The sequence below is a fragment of the Drosophila takahashii genome, chromosome X (assembly GCF_030179915.1).
Source record: "Drosophila takahashii strain IR98-3 E-12201 chromosome X, DtakHiC1v2, whole genome shotgun sequence".
Classification (NCBI taxonomy): Eukaryota; Metazoa; Arthropoda; class Insecta; order Diptera; family Drosophilidae; genus Drosophila; species Drosophila takahashii.
The window spans coordinates 18,290,676-18,317,030 of NC_091683.1; the positions used below are offsets into that span (position 1 = coordinate 18,290,676).

The 26,355-nt window shown below is 41.1% G+C and overlaps 1 protein-coding gene across 1 annotated transcript in view; it reads left to right on the plus strand.

Annotated features, from left to right (window-relative positions):
• The window catches only part of bi (T-box transcription factor bifid), a 62,517-nt gene that overhangs the window by 10,600 nt on the left and 25,562 nt on the right, over positions 1–26,355 (plus strand). The window contains exons 3-4 of the mRNA XM_070218975.1: positions 15,075–15,188; positions 15,258–15,420. Of these exons, the coding sequence (XP_070075076.1) occupies positions 15,075–15,188; positions 15,258–15,420 (277 nt within the window). The remainder of the gene's footprint in view (positions 1–15,074; positions 15,189–15,257; positions 15,421–26,355) is intronic.

The following is a 26,355-nucleotide window of genomic DNA, read 5'->3' on the forward strand; positions in this document are numbered from 1 at the left end:
GTATAATAACTGTCAAAGTATTAAAATAAATGTACAAGCGTTTTCGTAAACTTTCATTAATTCTTTAACCCTTATCAAGTTTAGAGATGTCAAAATAAATGCCTTAAATTGTTTTACTTACCTTGCTAGAAATAAATGTCTAAAAATGGATATATTTAGATGTCATATTCAGGAGTTTTAGTTAAATGCAATCCTTGTGGTAGCCTCTCCTTCTTCTCTCCCCGATTCTCCCCGATTTTGCTTCTATATATTATATTCTGCTTCGCCGAAGTTTGCTGGGGCTCAGGCGACGCTTTATGAATTTTAAGTGGCGAAAATTGACGAGTTGCTTTGGTTTTATTTTTTCTTTATTATTATTATTGCTGGTATGCACATGTCTTTGTGCGAGTGTGTGTGTGTGTGTGCATATTTATTTAATATTTTCTGGGCTGAAAAATTATACAAATTGTATGGGGCATTTGGTGAGTTTTAACTGCTCTGCGTGTTTTGTTTGCCTGATTAAACTGCCAAACAGAAACCGAATCGGAATCAGAAACTGAAACAGAAACAGAAACAGAAAAGAACAAAACACAGGCAGGCAGGCGGCCAGTTACGTTTTTGGTAACACACACGAATTTATGTTGCCACTTGATTTTTATGAATAAAAATTCTTCTTATTTCGGTTTCGGTTTTCTGGGAAAATAAAAATCAAATTTATGTAGCACCTACGCCATGGTCTCCCCTTTCCAGTGTTTTCCTGTCGAGGGTTTTCCACGAGGGAAATTAACACGAAGCCAAAAGGCAATTACGCACGCACATCTACGGAGTGGATGTGGATAGGTTGAGGGAGGGTCCACTGTGCCCACTCAGGGTACAGTGAGCCCCTTGCTGGTTGATCTAGAAAAGTTAAGACAGGGGCTCAGAAAATCAAATGTTGCATTTGATATGGGAGTTTTCTTATTCAATCGCACGATTGAAAACTTCAGTGTTAAAAGCTGTCAATGATGTGTTTCGTTTTTGATTGTGATCACTGTAGTGCCACTGAACTGTTTGTGGTTGTTGCTTTTAGGTGTCAATGACGTGTGCTATCCGTTTGCATTCATGCCCAAGTCTTTTTTGTCCAGAACTAATGTGGAGCATGGCCAGAAAAAGTCTACACTTAACCAACAATTGCACCAACATTTACACCAATAGTTACAACAACAATTTATAAGAACATATTTAAACTAGGAAATAATTGCAGTAGTTTCAACATAATGTACACCAGCAATAAAGTCAACAATTACTCCAATGGTTCACCAACAATTACACCAACGAGTAGACTACTTATCATTCTTGACTGTAACTCTAAATTACCTAAATACCTACACCAACACTTACACCAACACTCAGGAAATCTGCTCAAGAGCTTTGCTTACTTTTTATCTCTATCTGAGCCTCTCTCTGGCTCTCTCGCACCTCCCACCGCTATTTTGTGTGTGCAGTCAATTAACAGCAAACAAAAGTTTTGCAGTCTGTGCTGCGTTTTCCTACTCCCCCCCGCCCGGCTTTTCCACCCACTCCTTCTAGTGGGTGACGAAAAAAAGAGCTATATACATACATACATATATATTTTCACAGCAGCAGCAAAACTTTTTTGCTTTATGCTTTACATATGTATGGTGTTGTTTTGCTGCTATACTTTTCGTTTGTTGTTTTGTTTTTTGTTGTTTGTCTGCCTGCATCGCGTTAATTGAGTGTGAAGTTGGGCTTTTGTTGGTGTTACTCCTGTTGTTGTTGTTGTTGGTGTTGATTTTAATTGTTAAGCAACAAAGGCGCGAAATATGTTTTAGCTGTTTTGGCTTTTAATTAAGCTGCCAGCCCAAAAAAAGCCGGGCGAAAAACGTAAGACAAAAAAAAAAGCAAAGCAAAAGCAGGAGAAACATAAGAAGCAGTAGATTGCGTGCAAGTGGCAGTAAAAAGTGTTGATTTCATTAAAAGCATTAAAAGCAATTGCAGCAACAAAGTCAAAGTCACACTCCCCATCTCTTTCTGTCGTTTTGGCCGCTCTGGTTAATATATATTTTTTTTCTTTTCTTTTTTTTTTTTTTTTTTTTTTTTTTTTTTTTTTTTTTTTTTTTGCGATCGTGTGTTGACTGCATTTAATTGTTGTTGTGCACATGCTGTTGACGGCGACGTCGGCGTCGCTGCTCGCGTTCGTTGTCACTTTGAGTTAACAACTCGATTACACGCTCTGCCTCTGCCGGCGTCGCTGCCGACTGTCATCGCCGCCGGCCATGTGCAATTTTTTGAATTATTAATGAATCTCAGCAACGGCCGCAATAAAACAGCAGAAAAGCCAGCAAGAACGGAAAGAAATTAAGTCTGGCCAACTGAATAATACAATGTACCTCTCCTTTGAAGTTTCATGCTGCAAAAGCATGCTTTTGGTGTAAATCATCACTTATCATTGAGATTTCAAAATCCTAAGCAAAGCTTATGAATACAAATGACACCTAGATATGCCTATACCAAATTTCACATCTCCATCTCATACAGTTATCAAGATCGCTGGGATCGCAAATCCCCAACTTTGGCTATAGGGTACGAAAGAAGGTAGCTGAGGAAGAGCATGGAAAAAGCAAAGCAAGTGCCCGCGTACAGCAGCCGGATCGTGTTAATAAAAAACAATTAATATTAAGTGTATGTTTAGTGCGGCTCTTGACGCTGTTGCTGTTATTGTTGCTCTGCTGCTGTTGCTGCTGCCGCTGTTGCACTCGTTGCTTATTTGTACTATTAACGCGTTGTCAGCAGAACTCGTTATCTGCCGTCTCCCTCTCGTCGCGTGTAATTACTTTTAGTTGGTCATAATTTGTCAATAGCTATTTTGTTGCACTGCCAATTGCCAGGCAGTCGTCAGCAGTCAACAACAATTGCAATTGCCCCAGCAACAACAACAGCAGCAGAAAACCAATGCAACGGAAGTGCAAGTGTGCAATCGTGTGTGGAGAGGAAGAGAAATAAAAGAGACGGGGAGAACGAGAGAAAGAGATGGGGAAAGGGGGGAAAACAGAAAGTGGAACAAGTTAGGTGACAGGCAGAAACAACTTGGCCAGATATCTGAACTGTGATTGACAACCGTCAATTGCGGCAATTCCCATCGCCTGTGGAATTCCATTACTCGCCGCTCGTTACTCGCCACTCGTTGTCATTACACCGTTCATTAAAGTATAAATTCCGAAGAAAGTTTCATAATTGGAATTAAGTAGTTACTCGTTACTTTACTCGCTACTCGTTGTTTTTCAATAGATGTCAGTTTTGACTTCGTTTCGTTACTCAAAGTATGTTGATGGGTCAGTAGAGCTAATGTCTTTCGAATTCGCACTCGTTGCTTGCTTTCGAAGCGATTGTTAATTAGCATAATTGAGATAACTGGCTGGCCGACTCGAACGCACACAATAGAAGGTAATCCCCATTTAGCATTGCCCATTCCCGTTCCCCCTACCCCTATTTTCGGCCTCCCTCTTCCGGTTCTCTGCGCTCTTTTTTCTCGGTCCGCTGGTCAAATCCCTCTCGCTCAACCTGTCCCCCCTGCGCCGGCGCCTGAGCGATTTTGGCGAGCTAAATCGCACAAAATGGGAAGACAAAGGGAGGCGGAAGATGAGAATGGGATGGAATGGGATGGTTAGGGGGCAGAAAGAGGGAGAAGGTCAGCTGCCTGGAGGGATCTGATCGCAGCCCTCGGGGGTTTGTTTTTGCCCTTCTTTGTTTGATCCGTCCTTATAGCGCCAGGTAAGCCACATTCTCTGCCTCCGTTCTCATCCTGATCCCTCCTCTCTCCTCTTATCGCTCAGCTTCTTCTCGTTTAGCTTTGTTTGTTTTTCTGTCTCTTTTCGGCCCTTCGGTCTCTCGGTTCTCCCTCCACATCGTCTTCATATGGCCACTTGTCCAGTGTCGTTTGTATCTGCACTTTATTATCATCAAAGGCCGCTGGGCTTTTTGGCTTTCTCGTCTTCCTTGTGCCCTTCTTGCCGATCCTTGTTTTTGGTTCCTCGTCTAAATAGGTAGAGTGGCCTTTTTTGAGGCATTTCGGTACAAACCAATAGAAGTTCCTAATAAATCCACTTGTTCTTTATCTAAAGCTTGGTGATATTTAGGATAGTGACATATTTTTAGCATAGGAATTTTAAAAAATATGGTCTATCCTTAATTTGTTCTTGTTTTGAAAAGATTTAATTTGGTTTTACCTTATTTTCGCTTTATAAAATAAGTTTGGAAACCGAGACTTTACCCCATTTCCTTTTCCCTGGACTCCTTTATCATTCAGCTGGATCAGCTGTTGATTTAAGCTTTAGTTTCCCTTCATTTTTGGGCCAACTTTCCGGGGGAGTGGCCATCGTTACCTATCTGGTCATCTACGGCTCGACTATCTCCTGGGTGCTGCCCCCCTTTCGGGCTGCGCCCCTGGCTTCTCCAGGAGCGGAGGCACATTGGCAAAAGGTAAACAGACCACAAATTGGACAGTGGAACACATGTTTGGCGCGTTAAATGCTCGAGCGTGTTATTTATAACGTTTTTTATGCGCTCAACAGCTTCGCAGCCGGGCCAACCACTTGCTCTCTTCCTCTTCCTCTTCCTCACTCTCTTCTGGCCTCTTGGCCGTCTTCTGGGTTCTTAGCCATGCTGCGGCGGTGGTGGTGGTGGTGGTGTTGTTGTTCTTGTTAAGACGCGTGTACCCAGTTGCCCCTCGTGTTTTGGCCAGTTGCTGCCGTTGTTGTTTGGTCAACACCTTTTGTAGACTCTGGCTCCGGGCAAAAGAAAAAGAATCTCCCCTCTCTCTTCTCTCTGGCAAAGAAAAGGGGCTCTGAAGAAAAGGAGCAGAGAAAAAAACGGCAGCAGTTGTAAGTTTCTGTTTGTTCTTCGTCGTGTTTCGTATGACCGCAAAAATATGCGTATGGCCATCGTCCCTTTTTTGGCCTTATGACAGCCATCGGTCATCGGGGTCTCTTCATCGAGTCCTTGAGCACAACTGACACACCGGAGCACGCAATGTCCTCGGGAGCGCCACCAAAAACCCAAAGAATTCCCATTCTGGATCAAGATCGGTATCTCGGTATCTCGGAAAGGCTGTTAAGGCGTCTCAACTGCAGGAATTTCGAAAGAGAGAAGAAGCGGGAACGTATAGCTGGGTTAGAAACGTTAGATCAAGATCGTCGATGGTTTAAATCTTCAGAAGCTTTGTGGCCGAGCCAGCTGTCTTCAGTGCAACTTGCTACCAAAAATCGGTGGAGAAAAGAACAAGCCCCCAAGCAGCAGAAACTTAAAGAAATCCAAAAGAATTGAACAGGTGAACACAGTAGATTTCTCTACCGAGATTCTTCCCCCGGGGTTCTTCATATTTCTTCAATATTTTCTGTTGCCTTATGTTTTTTCGGGGCTTATCGGCTCTTCGGCGGAGAAGAATTGGGAGGAGGTTTCTCCGAATCGTGTTGATTTGATTTATTTAAAGCCAAGCAAACAAAACGCAAAACGCAGGCAACGAGAGAGAATGCGAATTTATCGCTGTTCGATCATAAATAAGAATTATATAAACATGCGTTCGGGACCTCAGTGCACACCACCCATGAATGGAGGCCCTCTCTTTGGGTTTTTTTCTGAGCTGTGTGTTCCTCTGTGGGCTGGAACAAGTTGCAGTATGTTGCCTGTCTTCATCATGATGAAGACGATAATGATGATGATGGGGCTTGGAGTTCGCCGTGTGTGGGACACATTAGAATCCGGTCCTTGGGCTGTCCTGTCTCTCAACCGCATGTCGGTTATGTTAACAACATTTAAACGCAGCTCGTTTAGAATCTGAATCTCCTCTTCATTGAGAAACTGGAACTGGGAACTGGGATCCCGGATCCCACTGAAGCCTGGAGCCCGGGAACCTGGGGAACCTGGAACCTAAGTTCTGGAACCTAGGCTCGTTACGTGCCCTCCGCCTTGTTGACTTTGAGGATTTATGAGTGTCTGACGTGTGTGATGACTGTTATTAGCCGCGTCCGCGTCCTCAAACCGAGTTTACAACAATTCAAGCAACAACTGGCCAACAAACCACTCAGCACTGAAGGAAAAATCAAGTGGAAAATAAATATTTAATTATTTATTAAATAATTTTTAATTTCTATGAAATTGATTGGAATAATCACAATTAAAATTTAAAAATCCTTTAAATGATTAAATTTTTTTAAAAAGAGTATGCTTTTTTCGCAGTGCAGCGAACAATCCCAAGCAACCTCCACATTTCCCAGTTTTCAGAGCTCTTTAAACGGATGTGCGGATGTGTGCATCGACATGGCCATCAGTGGGCTCCTCCTCAAGCTCCTCCAGCTCCCCAAAACCCCCTCCCCCTGAATCATCATCATCATATTGGTCGTCGTGATCGTGATCCCAACCACTCAAGAAGGATCTTCAGCTTTGGGTTTATATTGTATGGCAAAGAAAAAAGGAAAAATGCAATGCAAACAAACAAACAGAAACGCGTTAATGGCGCCTACCACCATAATTTAGACATTAAACGTGGGCGCTGGGGGCGTGGCAGCTATCGGGATTGTTTGCTTTAGCGATTACTCACTGTACAACAAATAAAGTTGGGGGGTTGCATAAAAATAATTATTTCTTTTGAATAAAATTGAGATTAATAACCAGGGAGCTTTGGAATATATTCATTCCACTGTTAAAAATATATATTTTATCTTTATTAAATCAATTAAAATACTTTTGTAGCAAGTGTGTAAATCCCAAAAATATTTAGTACTATTTAAGTGCCATTTTTCACTGCTATGAAAAAAATAGTTATCCAGGTTATTTATAGCCGGAGTAATAAAATTAATTATTATTGCAATAAATCCATTGGAAAGTTACAACTACTCGTAAAGGCAAATAATCATATGCATTGCCACTTATTATTTATTTTTTGTTTGTTGCTGCCACTTTAATGGCTTTCAACTGCGACAATTTGTATGGAAATGAGCTCAGTCGGCTTTCATTCGATGGCCCTTGTCGCATCCCCAACCCCGAGCCCTGAAATTCAAAATCCATCCATGCCCAGCCTCCAATTGTAGAGCATCTTGAGCTCATCTTTCTTTATCTGCTCGCTTTGAGCTCACTTGAGCACTAAATGCGCATAAATTACTTACACTTTGCCAGGCAAACATTGACAGGGCAAAAAAAAATAACCGCCCGGAGAACCGCCCACTGCGCCACCCAAGGAAACACCCACCGAAACCACCCAGCACTCCACAAACTTGGCCAACGAGCTGCAAAACATTTGACGCACAATTTAATTAAAAATAAGACAAACTCTCTCGCCTGCCCTTGCCTTTGCCCCCTGACAAAATGTATTTAAAACTTGGCCATAAATAATTTAGCACCGACTTTGTATCTATGAGATACTTTCTTGCCACCGCCCCCATTTCCCTACTGATTTGTTGCAAATGTCACCAGCGCTTCCACTTCCACCACTTGGGAAATGGAATATTCTCTGGCCCTGCAATTGCATCTTGGCCGAAACCAACTTGAGACTCTGGCCAAGAACCCAATTGAGGTTGAACCAATTAGTGGCGGGTCGCCAGGGATCTTTGCCCTTAAAAGGGCCATAACTTGAACAGAGGAATACCGATTTCAACGAATACAATTTTAATTAATATTCCTATAATATGACTTACAAACTATGTTGTAATATTATTAATATTTTATTTATTTAATTTTTACCGAGAGAATACATTTTATTTTTTATAAATTTAGTAATATTTTTAATATTTACAAAAATTTTGATTAATAGTAAATTTGTATTATCAACAAGAGAAAATAACTTAATTTTTATTTAATTAAATTATAGGTGCATCCCCGCAATTTATAATCTAATTCAATCAGTTTCGGTCGTATGACTACATGTAAACGATTCTCGAAAATGCAAATCAGAATCATCATATTTTATTCAACCGTTTTGCCTGCGTTGCATGTGCGACAAATGAAAAAAAAATAAAAATTGCCGCTAAATTGTTATGCCAATTGTTGTTGCTGCTGCCTTTGATTATTGTGCGAAAAGTCACACAACTGACGAAGCCGTCGGCTTGCATATTAAGCAGGCTAAAAGCCGGAGGAAACTGAAAATTATTAATAAATGAATGCAAATAAGCTGCGGGGGAAAAAAATAGGAGAAAAAAGCACCCACACACACCCATACATGTGTGTATACTGGCAAATCAAAGGCAAAATTAAGAAAAAATACAAAAAAAGGGTAGAGAACATTTCTTGCATGCAAATGAGCTGAGGAGCAAAAGAGATGGGGCGATGGGCGGACCAAGCGGCAAAAAACTGACCGGCAGTCCAGAAAAAATATACAAAAAAATAAATAAAGCAAGCCAAGCAAATATAACAAAGCAAGGCACACATACAAAAAATTAAAAAAAAAAACCAAACCAAAATAAATAAAAGAAAACAAACAAAGCGAAAAGAAAAATAAATGCGGGGGCGTCGCGCCATCTCTTTCGCACCGCAGCGGGGCACACATGTGGAGAAAGAGGGACAGCGATATCCCAAAAGGAGAGCAGGTGAAACGTGGGAAAGAGAGGGGTGGCTGCAAAAAGAGGGAGAGGGGCTGCATTTGCAAGGTTAGAACTCGCAAATAAAATGAAATTAAAAAAGGGTGTGTGTGTGTGGGTTTTTGTTTGTCTGTGTCAATTGACCGAAAATGATGGCGACCAAAAACAAAAACAAAAACAAAAAAAAAACAAAGTGTTTCAGCAAAAATGGCGCAAATTCATGTGTGCATTTCCGTATGTCAGTGTGTGTGTGTGTGTGTGACAACAGCCGCAATTATGAGCAATTATGACAAACAAAAAAAAACATAAATAAAAAAACAAAGAAACAATACAAAAGGCAGGCAAACAAAAGCGGCGACAATACAAAACAAAAAGAAACCAAAGCAAAAAGGGGTGGACCTTGTTTATATATGGGCACTTCCAAAAAAAAGTCCACCAAGCCAAAAACCTTGAAACTTGAATAAAACATATTTCCACGTGATTTTGCCCCGATATTAGTTTCTAATTAGTTGGATACTGAGCTTAACTACAAATTTGGAGTACAGTTTGATTATTTTTATGACAAACCCCACCAATATACGCAAAAATCACTTTTTGGCTATTTTTTTGTTATTTTTTGGACCTATCTTCTGTTGTAAATTTATCCTATAGGAATGCTAATATGTGACATTTTTCTGTACTAAATGCTTCATTCACATGCTAAACTATTAAGTTAAAAGCAAAACATCCAGCAATTGAGAGATAGAGGTAAAGAAATCCGCTTTACAAAACAGTCGGAAAAAATGTCCCGAGCGACATGTCCCGAGCGAATATGGTTGAAACTGCATAAAAAAAAAACGGCAAAGAATTTTTGAGTAAAACCAAAAGCATTTCATAGCGACATGTTTGAACGACATTCTAAAAAAAATCGCATTCAAATATTCCATCAGAATTAGCTAATTTCTGGTGTTGTATGAACTTCCCCGAAATCCACTTCTATTTTTGTCCCGAGCGAATACGGCAGTTTTTTACCGATATCTTAAAAACTAAAAGTGGTACAAAATCAAGATTTTTACCAAAAATAGAGCTTGGGAAGAGTGAAAGGAAAAGCCCATAATTAAAATTTAAATCCATTGTTTTACAATTTTTTTTCAACTTTAAAGGTGTGCAAATGTCCCGAGCAACATTTTGGAAGTGCCCATATTCTTACAAACAGACATATAATTATCCATATTGGCGATGTCCACTCAAAATATATATAGAAAACAGCACTCTTGAAAAAGGGAGTAAATTTTGGCTACGCATAGATGTCTAAAACAATATATTTAAATTAATATTATTTTTATTTACTAATCAGTTTTAAAGAGTATTTTACATATTATTATTATAATTGTTTTAATTATTAAATTTAATTCGAAATTATCCAACCAATTTAGTAAATATTTTTATTATAATTGTTTAAGTTATAAAATCTTTTCGAAATAAAAACAAATCCGATTGTCCAACGAAGCACATGTCAAACAAATCTGTTGATGTTTTTATGCCCCCAACATAATTCGAAAGTGTTGTTTTTGCTGCACTTGTCGGAACGCCACTTGTTGAGGTTGTTTTTTATGTGCCCCATCCGCAGACAACATAAATCAACACCCAAAGTCGCAGAGTCGCTGAGTCGCCTCGAATCCGAGTTTTCAGAGCCTGAACCCGCGACCCCTGAACCCTTGTCTCTCCATTCCTTTTGTGCTTATCTGCGTGACAACTGCATTTCAATTCATAACAATTAAGTTGAACAACAGCGAAAAATAGGGGGGTAAAAAAGATTGAGAGGCGGCGGCGACTGCGAGAATTCTAATCGTTGACAAGGTTAACGGGTTCAGCCATGTTTTTATTTTATATTTTCGATTTCTCCCCAAAAAATATGGCACCTTATCAGGCCAGAAAAGTAGTCGCGATGACAGCGCCACAAATCTAATCGCTTTCCTCTCGATAAGAAAGCGAGTTCTATACCCTTTCTTTCGGTGTATTATTATTTTTTGAAATATATCTTGTTTTTATTTTGTTAATTTAACTTAGACAGAATTACCAAATTTCGGTTTTTGTTTTAAATTTTTATGTCGTAAACTTTTCGCTCAGATAATTTTTTAGGGCATTTCAAATTCGTTTAGCTTTGCTCGAGATCACGATTAGCTTCCCTCGTTTCACGCTCTCCCAAAATGAAGCGATCAAATTGTAATTACACCCGATTTCCCACATTTGATTTATTCATTGCGCCAGATTTATGTATGGTCAGGGTCAATCTGGGTGGATCGATAAGGAATCCAGGCGATAGGAAGACTATCCCTTTCTTTCCCTTCCCTTCTAAACCATAAACTCTCTAAACTCTTTACGTATATATATTTTAGAATTTTATCCCCTGTATCTGCGGTCTTCTTTCCCAGTGATCCTGTTTCGGGGTTTCGGGGCCTCTCGGATCTTAATGACATGGCCATTCATTTCGGGCCAAAACGAGACGGCGGGAGTGGGCGTTACCACTAACTGACAGGCTAAAACAAACGGGCAGCGTGTTTACGAGGACTTGGGGCCGTGGTTATGCGTTCATAAATTGTTTTATTATTATATAGACTTGATATACGGCCCGGCCACTTGGTCGGTCAGTCAGTCTGGGCCTGTCAGTTTATTGGTTTAACTAATTTGCCCCGATCCTTCCTTGTGTGTGGGTAATTAACGTTTATGATGCAGCTGCCTTTTGGTCCTTGTTTGACTTGACTGACTTGGCCACTCTCCCCACTTATTTTTCTCTCTTCTCGAATGGCGCTCACAAATTTGTCAAATACCCAAACGATGTACATCTGTAAAATGCAAAAAATAAACCCTCCTTTTTGCAGGGAATTTGCATGCAATTGTCATTCAATAAAATTCAAATTAAATGCAATGCAAAAAGTGGCCAAATAAATAAATCAACCGGACGAAGGGACAGATGTTCTCTAGTCAAATGATGTAAGATGATGTTGAATATGCACCCCTTCTGGATCGTCTGGCTCTTCTGGTTATCGGAAATCCATTGGCAATATGTGTTGACAAAGATTAAGGAGGCACTCCAAAAAAAAAAAACAGAGAAAAGAACGACAGCAATTTTGTTGTCACAAAGCCAAACTGTCAACGAGTCCCCGGCCCCTATAACTCGGGCCCCGGGCCTCGAGGTTTTCCCCACCACCACTACCAATAATTTCGGTTCCCTTTGGGCCACTCTGCAGGTGCTACTTTAATCCCCGCGCCTTGTTGACAAACCGAAAAAAAGGTGAACAAAAAGAGGCCCACGAATGCGTTTTGCAAGCCAAAAACTCTTATTTATTTTCGGCTCTCGGTTCCTCCTTCTGTTTGTCTCCAGTGCAGCCTCTTCTTCTCTGACTTTTGGGCTGCTGTTTGATTGACTATCAGATAATGCATTGACGCTTCTAAGGCAGGCTGGTTGCCTCACCTCTCACCTGCCATCGAGGCAGGGGCAAAGGCACAGGTGCGCTAATAGACGCCAGGAGGGTAGAGAGAAGTGGTCAGGACTCGGGACACAGGACACAGGACACACAGGATACACAGATGTCACCTGCGGATCCGCTGATGGCATCGCTAATCGATTACATGGCCACCGCAGGCAGTCAAGATTTAGATAAGTGCTGAGGGGTCACTAAATTGAATGTTGCATACCTTTTGAATACCACATTTCCTTTTATTTTTTACTTTTTTCAAGGGATGAGAGGGGTTTAGTTTAGTACGGATCTCAAAACAATCCATACAAATCCCTAATTGATCTATTTGTATTTTTAACAAATAATAGCAATAATAAATTTATTCGCAGTGAGTTTTTGCACTTTGTCTCAGTTTCAGTTGCAGTTTTTTTTCTTTTTTTCCTGCTAAGCCACTAAATTGATTATGTATGAAGTGCGTTTTATTCGAGTGTTAATGAACACATTATTAAGTGTGCTTTTTGTGTACATTTTGATGGGTATTTTAATGTGTGCTTCATATACACTTGGCTAGTTGTTTGCCAGACTTCAATGGCGCTTATCAATTTACACACATTGTCGGGATTAAAATATACATGCATATATTTGAGTTGTTTTCTTGAAGAGATTGTGTGATTATGATTTTGTAGAGGGCTGCATTTTTATCTGAATTGTTTGCCTTACAAAACGCCAGGTGCATCATAATTCTTTAAAATTAAATGTACTATTTATTTTGACAATATTTTGCTGACCTCATTCTGTTTCCCCAACTTTGCTCCCAGTTTTATCATCCTTCTCCCTTTTTTTTCTCGAGCCCAACCCAATTACAACTCAATCGTTGAGCATTTTATTTTCGGGCCGGGCTAATTGATTAGCCATTAACCCCTATGTGGGCCTGACGAGGCTAAGGACAACTGAGCGACACCTTAACACTCGCACACAAGAAAAAATAAATAAGGAAAAGGGCAAAGGAAAGGAAAACGCACTGAGCCTTAATTAAGCTTAATTATGGGCTCATGGGCTCCTTGGCCGTTTTGCGTGGCCAACTGCCTTCAACACTTTTGGCTGAGGGGGAAATTGAATTAGCTCTCCGTTAAAATGTGTGTGGCAAAAACAAACAACGACGGACGCTGGGTGCTCTGGTCAAAAGGTGCAAGTTTTACACGTAACGATTTGCACGAACCTGAATCTCGGTTTCGGTCTCGGTCGTTTTTGGCCAGAAGTCTGATGTCTGGCGTCTCAGCAGAGCCCAAAAGCCCAAAAGCCGAGCCTGTGGAACCAACACAAACGAGAGCAAATCGTTTTGTTGTCGAGCAAGCCAGGCTTTTCAATCCAAGAGGAGCAAAAAAAAAAAAAGCAGAAGAAATACGGCGTGTGGTGTGGGCCCAGGAAACTGGCTCCAAAGTCGGCCTCGCTTGGGGCCATGTCTCTGGTCTTGGCCTGGTCCCCGGTCTCTGGCCATAACAAGCTGCCAACAACTGGCGCCAAGTGCTCAATAATGTTAACGAGCTATTCAGTTAAGACAACACACACACACACACACTCTCTCGAAAAAACAAAAGCCCAGGCAGCGAGAAAAAAAAAGAAAAAGAGTCCAAGCCAAAAGCAAGGCAAGGCAGACAGACGTGCCTTCGTTCCTGGCAAATAAAAAATAATTTGCAGTCGAAAAAGGCAGGCAGACTCCCTTCGCCACCCCTGCACCTTGAAAAGGGGGTGCGCTCTCCTCCAAATAGAAACATCCTCGGTTCGGGGCTCGCCCTCCTCCATCGGTTCTGTTCGGTCCTCCGTCTTCGGTCCTCAGTCTTCGAGTCTTCAGTCCCGTCCAGTCAGTCAGACATCACTCAGCTTGTTAGCCCTCCTTCCACGCCTCTGGTATGGTATCTCCCCCCTCCGCCCCCTTACCCAACCATACCCCTGCGATGTTTGTTGGTTTTTATCAAAATGCAGTCGCAGCTGATGATGATCTGTGAACATGAACAAGACGTTCGTTAAATTTGATTCATGAGGCGCTCTCGCTCCGAGAGTCCCAACCTCAGATGAACACTGTAAAAAAAATCTATAAAGAATTTAAGCTTTAAAGATCACCACGATCTATAGAAACTTTAGCTTTGACAATTACAATCTACAGTCCTGAGTTTCATAGGCATAGGTTTAATCAACAGAAGAGCTTACCCAAAAAAGCACTTGGGAATTATAAGGAAATTTAGAACATAAAAGAAAATGCACAGAATGAGCCCCTTTTTCGCTCAGTGCATCCGTGCTGAACCTGAACCCGATCAGCGATTGAGTGATTGCTACTTAAAGTTATAATTTTCATATTTATGCCCGTGTGTGTGCCGGGCGAGATCTCCTCTGGCCAGAGATGATGCCTCTCGGACCTCTTGGTCCATCCACGGGTTCCTTTTTGGGTGGATGGGATGGTTGGGATGGCTGGGTTGTTGGGCTGCTCAGTTGTTCGGTTGTTCCGAGGGACAACGACATCGCATCGCATCGGAATCGCCTGCCTGTGTGTTCCCCCTTTTGGCCGGGCCATGTAATTTTCGAGTTTGCACATTGCCACCAACATGGCTAATCAACCTGGCCAAGAGGAACCTGGCACTCTGCTTGAGCCGCAGCCTCAGCCTCTCTTTTTAGGCCAATTTGAATCCGAATGGCGGGGAGTTTGGAGCTCCGAGTCGAGCCGAAACAATTTGTGGCTTGGCGCCACTTGATAGCCCGACTGGGTCTGGTCTGCGGGCTTTCTGTTTGCTTTTGTTTGCTTTTGGCCAACTCGTAGTCCGAATCTGATAATGATGATGATGATGATTGTGCCAGTGCCAGTGCGAGTGCGACTGTGGTTAGCATGCCTCGACTGGACGTGGATATAGATGGATCTTGGCCCCGAAGGTGGGCCCCTGAGAACCAGAACGTGGTCATGGGTCTTGGGCTTTATAAGCCGCACTGATTAATGTTTTATTTGATTAGCCGGGGAAAATGACTATACCCCCTGTACTATATAAGCACACCCATCTCTAATCCCTCATTTCGTTCTTTTTCGCTCTCTCCCCTGCAGACAAATGTTTCCGCAAATGAAATTTCGTGTTTCGGGACTGGACGCCAAGGCTAAATACATCTTGCTACTGGACATCGTGGCGGCGGACGATTATCGTTATAAATTTCATAATAGGTGAGTCTTAAGCAAGAATAAGAAGAAGAAGATGGGCTGCGATATTAAAAATAACAATTGCAATTACAGTCGCTGGATGGTGGCTGGGAAAGCGGACCCCGAGATGCCAAAACGCATGTATATCCATCCAGATTCGCCCACAACGGGTGAGCAATGGATGCAGAAAGTTGTTTCATTTCACAAATTAAAATTGACCAACAATATTAGTGATAAACATGGATTTGTAAGTACTGTACGTCTTCTTTGTTTACCGCATTAGTTATTTAAGCTACACCCAAAAAAAAAAAAAACACAGATCTACAACAAAAACAAAACCCACAATTCAGCGATACCAAGGAATTCTACAGGCCATTGGATTATTTTATTTAGCTATGAGTAGAGATTTTAAAATATATATTACGCAGTATTTTTCGTGAAATGATAGATTTTGGCGCCCAACGTGGGGCATACTCTAGGTTAATCGATCTCCTTTCAAGTTATTATGGTTTTTTTCTTCCTGTTTCACAAAGTAATAACCTCATTCAATGAAGCTTGAAGGGGAAAAAAATAAAGATTCAACGGAACTGCAGCACATCAAAGCGAACTTTATCTAGGCCCCATATCAAAGAGCCTGCGCCTAACACTCGGCACTTCAAATATCAACCCCGCCAGTTACCCCATCTCCGTTTTCTTCTCTCCCGCTTATCAATGTGAATTTGCATGGCATCCGACTGGTTGACTCGCTTTCCTTCGGAGTTTGCACTTTGAAGTGTATAGTTGGCTTATCTAAAACTTCTCACACGCATGAAGCGGATGGATAAGCTCCCTCGGGATCGGGGACTCTGGATTCTCGATTCTGGATGGGACGTAAAATAAAGTAAAGGGGGGTTTGGAAAAAGGGGCGCCAGGCAAATTGTCGGTGGACTTTTCATTTGAAGGCCGAGCTCTCGCGCGCTTCTTTTGACTTTGTAGTTGTGCCGACGCCGATCGCGTAAATTTCATCAACTGCTGGGCAAATTTTCATTTTTATTGATCGGACGGTGGGGCCCACCCGTTGTGACTATATATCGTATATCTCTCTGTCTCGCTCTCTCTCCTACGAGCCATGATCATTATGATCTTGGGCGGGCGCCATGTGGTTCTGCAGTTTTGTGTCATGTCTCCGCCTCCTTTTTCTTTTTCTCTTCCTTTTTTTTTTATATATCTCGGCTCGTTTTGCATGCCGAGTCATAAATCGCACAGCGAACAAGCGGCGGATAAGGGCTACTCCTCCTCCCGAACCACCGATCCACTGAACCACCGATCCACCGGACAATTGGACAATCCGAGTCTCGTGTCCGGCGGTGTGCGTGGGCCTCCGCCTAAGTAGCCTGTGTTGGCCATTAATTTCGCTTAGTTCAAACGCCAAAATGCCGACGCTGCGTGTGGTGTGGCCAGCGATTTCGAATCGGTGTCCGGTATTTATTTAATCAAGGGGTTCCTAATATATGCTGGCCACTTGTAGCCAATATTTCACAGAAATATAGTCGAGAGCTTAGCTTATTCGATTATTTCATTGTTTATTTTTACCAGGGACTATAAACACTTTATAGTATCAATTTATTTGCATTTAAAAGTTCTTTCCTTGGAATTATAATAGTTCTTCGAGTATAGTTCCAAGAAATAAGTATGTAATTTACTGTTTAACTTTGATAGTTTCTGGAAAGCAAAACAGCCACAACCCCTAAATGTGTCGCCATCTGTTGGCGCTCTCAAAAGCGTTATAATCATATTATCATGGGGATAGTTCCCCATGTAGAAGCCGGGACCCGAGAGCGTTATTAAAGTCTATAATTTAACACTTTTTGCGGTCGTCGTCAAAGTGGGGTCAATGTGGGCGGTGGTGGGTGATTTTATATGGGTGATTTTGCTGGCTGCGTGTCAAAACAACAACGTCGCAGGCCTTCAGAAGTTCAGAGCTTCAGAGCTTCAGACCTTCCAACCTTCAGACCCGCAATTCAGTAATTCCGTAATTGTGGCCCACCTTTGTTCTACCATATAGCTGCCGTATATAAATATATGGCCAGCGATTCATTTGGGGATGAGGATGAGGTGCCCCAAAGCGTTGCGGAAACGGAAGCGGCTTTTCATACATTGAAATGCACTTAGCGGGCGGCAGAAAACGCGCGCGTTTTTAAACGCCCTCTGTTCGAGTGTGTGTGTGTGTATCTGTTGCGAGTGTGTGCGTGTCAGTCGGCCATGTTGCCGCAAAGACCCAAAGAGCCACCCTAATAAGGTATAATGAACCACCAAAGGGTCAAAGGGGGTGGCTCAATGGGACGAAGGGTGGAGGGTGGTTGCAGGCGGCAGGAAGGTGTCGCCTAATGCGTTTAACTATTGCAGCTCAAGTTGGGACACTCTCTACTCCAATTAGCCAACCCCAGCTCCTTTTCAGCTAGAAAAGCCTTTACAAACAGAAAGAAATACCATCCCAAACGGAGAGAATGAAGAAAAGAACTTTAAATAAACAATTTTATAACTCTAAAAATTGTATAGCTCTAGAAAAGTAAAATATAGATTTTTATATAGCAGATCTAGTAAAAAATTTAAATTTAAAGATATACTTCTTAACAAATTAAAAAATATTATATATAAATTGTATATTGTTGGTAAATTTCCTGTATTTTTGTTGTTGTTGCCAGATGATAATATATGGATATTTTTTATACATTTCTCGGGGCATTTTTTAATAAAGCAGATCTAGTAAAAAATGTATTTAAATTAAAAAGCAAACTTAAAGACTTGAAATACTTTTTAACAAATTAAAAAATAAATATACATACGTTTTATATTGTTGGTAAATTTCGTGTATTTTTTTGTTGTTGCCAGATGACTTTTAGAATTTTTTCCCCGGTGTGCTGAAACTCATCCAATTCAAAGCTGCGAAGGGGAAGAGGCGAAAAAGATGGGAAGTACATGTATGTCTGCTGCCATTAGTTTCCCCATAGTTCAAAGCATAGTTGGCCATCTTCTGTGCCCATTCAACCATGGAGAAGTGGTCTCGAGCAGCCTCCCAACCCACGGATTCCCAGTCCTCGGTCCTCAGCATATCCCATCCCAGAGATTTTTGAAGCGGCAGCAGACGAAGCGAAAAAAACAAAAATTGTGTCCGAGGAGAGGAACTGAACTGAACTGAACTGAACAGAACGGAACGGAACGGGTTGACAAACTAAACTCAAGTGGAGTTCCATTTCCGGACACGAAAACGGACGCAAATCAAATTAATTGAGGCGCAAAACACACTCACACACACGGGAGAGTCCTTTAAAGAGCCCATCCTTCGGATAACCCATATCCTACCTACATTCGTGGCTCAACCTCAATCTCGGGCAGCGTTCTCTGGTGGTTTTCTTGAAACAATTCGCTTAGAAAATCAAAGGCGGCCCGCAACTGCACGTGTGTGCGTTTGTGTATGGGATATGAGCTATGGGATATGGTATATGGGATATGGGATATGAGATCTGGCCAATTTGTCTGCTTTAGACGCGCTCTTTAAAGGCCATCCCGGGGTCAGGTAGTTAGGTGTTGCCCAAAATACAATTTGAAAGGCTCTTTTGAAGTTGACAGCCAGCTCGGATTCAGGTTCAGATCCAGACTCTAGACTCCAGACTCCAGATCCTTGCCATCCTTATCCTTGGCTCGTGGTCGAAGGTCTCTTTCTCTTTCCCCTGTCTCTGCTGAAAATATTTTGAGGAGTGTGGGGACTAGGCAGTGAATTGCCTTCAATTGAAGTGGATTGGAGCGGATGGAATGCTCATTGTGCCACCAATTAGGCTTGGACAAAGTCTAATGTCCTGACTGCCTTGACAACCACCTTGATCGCTTGGGTCCTGAATTGATACGGCTAGTTTAATAAGACTCGAATGATTTTCTGTGATTATCGAGTGGTTTCTGCTAGCTGTTAAAGCAGCGCATCTTTAATAGGTACTTTAACCATACTTTTTATACAAGTTTTAACGTTTATAATGGGTATACAACTTGTTATAGCCCTTCTATGAGTTAATTGTTAGCTTTAAGCTTCAAATACATTGAGTGACAAAGTTTCGGCACATTTGTATGTAATTTGGTAGATGAGGTAGTAGACTTAAAAATCTAGTAATTAATTCGTTTGCGAACGGTAGGATCACCCTCCTATTCGAATGGTGATCAACCCCTAAAAGTTGCAACCCTCTTCGGTACTAAGCCATTAATGAGGATGCTTCCTACCTACCGATGATGATAATGATGTTGCTGCTGCTGTTGCAACCACAAATAACTTGGTCCCTTCTATATACGTCTGATTTCTTATCTAATGCCTAATGCCACCGCTATCTGGCGGCCATATCATATCATGCGGTGCCCAAGAGTCCCGGAAAAAGAGTAGAGGAAAAGGGTATCAATGGCTGGCTATCGGTGGCGATCAGCTAGATTAGGCCTGCTGTTCCTCATCGTTTTGCCAAGTGAAAGGAGCAATATCACCTTTTTTTGTTTTTTGCAACAGCTGGTTATTTTTGCCTGTATAGTTTTTTTTTTAGAAGAAGAAACTGGTCTGGGCCATCAATCATTCAACTGATGGAAGCCACACGCAATTTGCCGGAGGGCGTAACTCGGTTTGGAGCATGGTAATGGGATTGGGAATGGGAATGAGACCAGGTGAGGCCAGATTAAGTTGGCGCTTGTGATTGGAAAATCATTTTTAGTTGCTCTTAACTCGGTTTCGAGACACAAAAAAGCTGAAGGAAAATTTTATGACCACTTTTTACGAGCATCTTTCATTGATCGCATTCTCAAGTTGAGGAAGTTGTGAATTCTGCTTGCCTAACGACTGAATTATTAAATTAAGTGGGTTTTTGTAATTGAAAAGGTGGTTAGCCAGATTTCTGGTGTGAAAATGAAGCACTCTTTTTTTCTCATCTGCTTGATAAATCGTCCCTCGAAAATCCCAAAGCTCTTCAGGACCTCTCCATTTAAAGTGCTGACTTTAAGGCACTCCAATGCGGAAGGGAAATGAAACTTACCCCGGCAAAACTCTTCAAAGGCACAAATATTCGCGTCTCCCTTGCGCGAGACTTCATTTGAATATTAAAAAATTCCAAAACACAAAATGGAATTTTTATTTGCGATATTTTGTCGCACCTCAGCGACAACGTACTTGCCACCTCGTTCTACATTCAGCATTCAGCAGTAGTGCCACCCCAAAAAACCGAAAAAAAAAGGATCTCGGGATTAATTTAACATAAAAGCGCGTTCGCCATTAGGCGCTCAACCAACCCCTCTTGAGAAAATAAAATAAAAAATAAAAATATATATATTTTTGGGGGGTGTGGGAGTGAAATTTATGAGGCATGCTCAGGTTTTTATTAGATTTTAACTAGGCCTGGCGCCAGGACTCCCTTTTCCGTGGCCAAACCCAGAGAGTCAAACGTGCCAAAAACATTAAATATGTTAATTAGTTTCAACGCCCGGCGACCGCAGCAACCTGGGCTAAATGTTCCAAAATTTGTGACAAAACACCCGAAAAAAAGAGAGGAAGGCGGAAGAACTAGAACTTTAAGTGCCGCTGGTCACGTTAGCTAAAGGCTCTAAGGTTCTGGATCCCCGGATCCAAAAGAGTAATATGCTAATGCCCCCGGGGGTCCTACGACCCCTTAACCCTTACTGTGGCGAGTGGTTATGAGATGGGCTTGGCCAGAGTGAGATTTCGATTTGGCCTGACATTTCTGGGCTTTATCTACATCTGCTTGTCCGCATTTGAGGAAAACACTTGGCGCAGATAAGAGGCAGCAAAATTCCGCCCTTAAGTGGAAAAGGTTTGTGGGGGTTTATTAAAAAAATATAAAATAAATATAATTTTCTTTTAAAATAGAAAAACTACAAGTTAACCTACGCGATAGTTTTAAGTGCACCCAATTATGTGCAATATATTCCTGGATAATTTCAAGAGGTACCTACTTTTGCGATCCCTCATTAGAAGAGAAGTCAGGAGTGGTCCTCTCAATGGCAGTTAATCCCCTTGATGATTAGTTGCTGCCCGCCCCTGGATCGCTTCGCTTCGATTCCGCTGATGGGATCGTATCGTATCGGATCGGATCGGTAGGATGTTGGTGAATGGCAGGATTATGCGAGCCGCAGCAACAAGATTATCCTATCCTAATATCCTTAAGGGAAAAGGTATCTTGGGCCCGGGATACGCGATCGTTGTCTAACAACATAATTAACCAGACCCACGCCCACTTTTTTCCCCATTCTCAGTTTCTTTTTTTGTGTCTTTGGGTTTTGAGGTTGGCTGAGATTGCTCATACGCCGCGTCTCCCGCGGTGCAGTCACCGCAATCTCTTGGCTCCTTCTCCCTCTTATTATTACATATTATTCATTATTCCCCTCTATTTATTATCATTCTGCTCGGGATTTCTTTATTGTCTCCTTGCGCTGCGGTGCATGTCTAAACAAATGCTTAGAAATTAAGGGCGCGCGACGACAGCTGAAGACGAGTTTACGATGCCAGGACAATGCACACATGCTGTGCAAAGGATCCCAGGATCCCATTGTGCGGCAAGTGTGCGTGCAGAGCGATTAAGACCCCTTCTGGGGTCCCTTCCCCCCTTAAACAAAAAAAAACTTGTATACTTTCATCTCGGTATCTTGTCATACAGTCAGTCATGAAAGTATACATACCACAAATCCAAGTGAGCAGCGCCAGCTGGCGAGGAAAGCCCATTGTTTGGCCATTGTTGCCAAAAAGGAGATCACAGGATATGTTTTTCCTCCTCTTTTTTTTGCCTTTTCTGGGCGCTACGGTGGATTTTCCATTAGGCCAACGCAAATAGACAAGCTTGACTTGGATTTCCACCCAGAAAAGCAGGGAAAGAGATGGGATGAGCAGGGGACACAGGAAGTGCAATGTTTGCCAGGCAAATAGATTTCCAAACGCGACTATCTACTCACAAACGCACTTTGCCCCGAAAGTGTGCCTACTGCTACACAGTGGAAAAATTATATAAATATATTTTATGACTAGTAAAATATAAATAATATTTTTATTTGATCTAGAAATGGAAAAAAGTATAAAAAATTAATTTATATATTTCTATGCTTTATCTATAAAATATAGAAACATATAACTTCTCCCAGTGCATCGCCCACTTTTTTATCCGAGTTTCTGTTTGGCTTACTCCTCCGAGCGAAGAAGCGCCATCTCAGATCGGTTGGAATGGGATTGTTAGATCGTTATGCTATAAGATGCGCTATCTGCCGAGTGCCTAAGTCTGAGGTGACAGTTAAACACCTCAAACATGCTACCACATTGTGTAAATCTCTATTGGTATTCAAATGTTTGTCCCCAACTCAGACTGTCTTGCATCTCCCGTCTCTCATCTGTTTGTCTGTTTGCCTTTGTTTCCATTTGAATTTAAGATATTTGCCTGTGTTGTTTGACTTGTCTGCAAGTCTGGAGAGTTGTTGATTCGGATTTGGATTCGTATTCTCCTATTCGGATTCATATTTATATTCAGATTGAAGTGGAATGGAAAAGATAGCGTTCAGACAGCTTGCAACACTCGAGTGGCACAAAAACGGAAGCTGCCTCCGCTGGCGCCTAAAAAGTAATCTCTATAATCTCGTAGGTCATCAGATATCAGGCTATTATCTTGACTTTTGTGTGGGGAGTATTTGGAGGGAGTATTTCGACATTTCTTTGGGTTCCTATTATAGAAAAACTTTTTATAATATATTACTTTAAAAAATTTTAGATTGATATGTATTTTAATATAATTTATTTATTCTATTTTAGTCGCTGCTTTCATCTCCCATCTCCCCCTCTATTTTTCTGGATATATCTTTTGCTGGCGCCACTGGCACATGTGAAGATACCGAAAAGTCTGGCAACCTTTGATCCTCTTGTTGATCTTTACTTAGTCAAAATGTTTGCCGAGATCCCCAAAAAAACCATTCATTCTTTTCTCTCTCTGTTTGCCATCGCTTATCTGTCTTTGTTTTTGGGAGAATCTTTTCGTTTGTGGACTTGCGGACAGGTGAAAGTCATTTACCAGAATTTTCACCTGTTGAAATTTTGGTTTTTCAAAACTTGCACTTTTATTATTTCTCGGTTCTAGCAATCTAGTACTAGTAATCACTACTTCCTGACTTTGATTCCATTATAATCCAGATTGACACTTTTATGATTTCACTTGCCTGTTTGATTCGATTATTGGCCTGACTTATCGTCGCCATTCCATTAACCATATAGTTATAGTTAGTCTGACAACAATTATGGCAACAACTTTAACAACATCTAATATCCAGACAACAACGAGAACAACTCTGATTCGAGCACGCAAATTCTGTGTTGTCTCTCATTAAAAAGCGGGGGGCACCTGTGAAAAAAGGGGGGCGGTTGTCATAGATTGATAGTTGCTGTAGCTGTAGCTGGATATTGTTAAGGTTCTGGGCCCAATGGTTTCCCCATATATATCACAACTCCGCTGTGGACATGATTCTTGCGTGTTGACAACTAAGTTGTCTCTGTCAAAGCGTCAATCACTGGGAAAACAATTTTCAAAATGTATGAATAGGTGTGCGTTTATTTGCATAAAGGAGCCACAACGATATGTGGGTAAAAAAATATACACATATATGGAAAATATGGAGAAAACTTGATTAGGCACACGCACCAACAAAGGGGAAAACAAGAAGTGAAACAAGAAAGAGGGGAAAAATGAACTATTAGTGGGATAATTAATTGAATCAATCGATGCGATGCCGCTGGCAAATGGAGCGAAGCGAAGCCTATTCTTATATACACACATCCACTATATTTCACCATATTCTCCTATATTCTCCCCGATAATTTACACACGGGTCAGCAGCAACGGCAATAACGAAATAATAACCTAGAAAATGTTGGGCAATTATTGTTATCGTTGCACCTCAGCCAGATGATGAGAGTCCAAACTGAAGCAAACCGGACCCTGATCTATGCACAGCGAAAAAAAAAGTGTTTCATTTTAATATTTTAATTTTATGTAAATTTCCTTAAAAAACATTTGTATACCTTTTTTTTTAGCCAAAACCACAAAATTATATGAAAAGATGATCAATTTGATATTATGTAAATTTTGAATTGATAGGCGGCATGGTAAAAAACGATATGCGTATAAATGCCAGAAATTTACCATGCGCATATCAATTTGATCTCACCGTGTTTTTTTTTGTGTATATTGATTATTTTATTTTTAAAACTCTTGCTTCTTATTTTGTATTCTTTTTTTTCTTTTGGTGTAGTGCAATATTTACCTGACTAGCTGGTGGAAAATAGACGAATGACTATATATGCCCAGACTAGGGCGTTGCACAGTGGGCGTGGCAGCGGCACAGTGGGGAGATAATGGCCTCGTTTTGTCTTGTGGCGCAGTTTCTCCGCTCGACTGAAAATGCCCACGAAAAACTGAAAAGAAAATTAGTGATAATACTTTTTAATAGGTGAAGCATTCAAGAGGATTTCAATTATATAGAAAGAAACGAAACTAAAATGTCTACTAATCTAAAAACAAATAAATCTGTAAACCGAAATCATTCGATTATCAGAAATATGTATATCAATCAATAATATTTGTATCACCCGTCTGACGGCAAATATAAACGGTTTTATTTGCATGTGCAATACAGAAATCAAAGCTCCGAAATGAAAACAAACATTTAAACTCCTGTCTTTAATGTTTTTCCACATTTTTTCCAACTCCCCTCGGGCGTTAACCACATTTTCCAGCTTGTTGATAAATTATCGCCCTTAACGAGAAAAGCGCATGAAATTGGCACCCGAAACGCCCAACAAAAACTACGAAAAAATACATTGCACATGCAACTCAGGCAGGCAAGCGCCACCCGTCATAATTACCCAAAAAAACAAAAAAAAGAAACAGAAACACAGAAAAATATTAATGAATTATTTGGAAAAACAAACGCCACGGGTTAGCGCGGTGTTGAGAAGGTTGGAGGGTTCGTAGAGGGGGTTCAACACAAAATTAGGCATTTAATTGTCTCGGCCATAGAGCGCTTACCAATTTATATAGAGGCCCTCTGAAAAACGCCAGCTGACAGGCGTCACGTTGGAAAACCAACAGAAATTTAACTGCCAGCGATGAGGAACCAGAAACAAAAACAAAAAAAAGAACAGAAAAGGCGGAGGAGGCACATGCAACGTCGACCCTGGCGCCACAAAATGGGCGCAACGTGGTCAACCACCAAAAAAAAATAATACAAATAAATACTTAACTCAAGGAGGAGAAAGAAATTAGTATGCGTCTGCGGCGGCAACTTCATTTTTCGATGATTTATTAAATGAAAAATTCAACTTGAGCATCCTGACGACGATTTCTACACGCGTCTCATTATTAAATGAAATTATACTTTTTATTATGGATTATTAATAATTTGTGACACGTACTCGTTGCTTCCACAGAAATCGAACGAAAAGAGAGAGGAGTAATTTTGGTGATTCTGATTCGGATTCCGATTCTTATTCCATTCCCGACGGGCGCCGATTTTGATTTCGATTTTGAACCTGAGTCACGCCATCCTCGGGAATGTCTGATCACTTTTTCGATGCGATCACTGCTAAAAATACATAAATAAATGCGAATTAACTTCGACGAAATTGCAATCAGAAAATATTCAAGGTTGAATAATTAATATATGTTTTTAGTATATCGAATGGAAGGCGAATGGATGAAGGATGTCTCTTTGGCATGCATTCGGAAGTAATTCGAAATCGTTTATTTTTTGTTTAAGGTTCGTTACATGAAGCATAATTTATGGAGGCAGTTTCTCACTTCCTCAATTGTGTACAAGTTTAAAAGGAAATAATATTTTTATGTAGCATTAAACACCCTTGAAACCACCCTATATATCGTTAATAACGATAATAAATAACTGATGGCTCCTTACGGATTTCGGAACCCAAATAATTATATTTGCCTAACAATTTTGCTTATCGTGGATTGGATTGAAGATGGGGTTTTGGCTGGGTTCTTGATGGGGTGGTGCACATATGACCGACCGACTAATGACCGGCTTCATTTATTGATGACGATTATAAAGCAATTTGTGCAAGTCAACAATTCCTGACCCACTGGCCGAGGTGGTCGAGTGGTGTGGTTCGGTGGCTCGGTGGTGC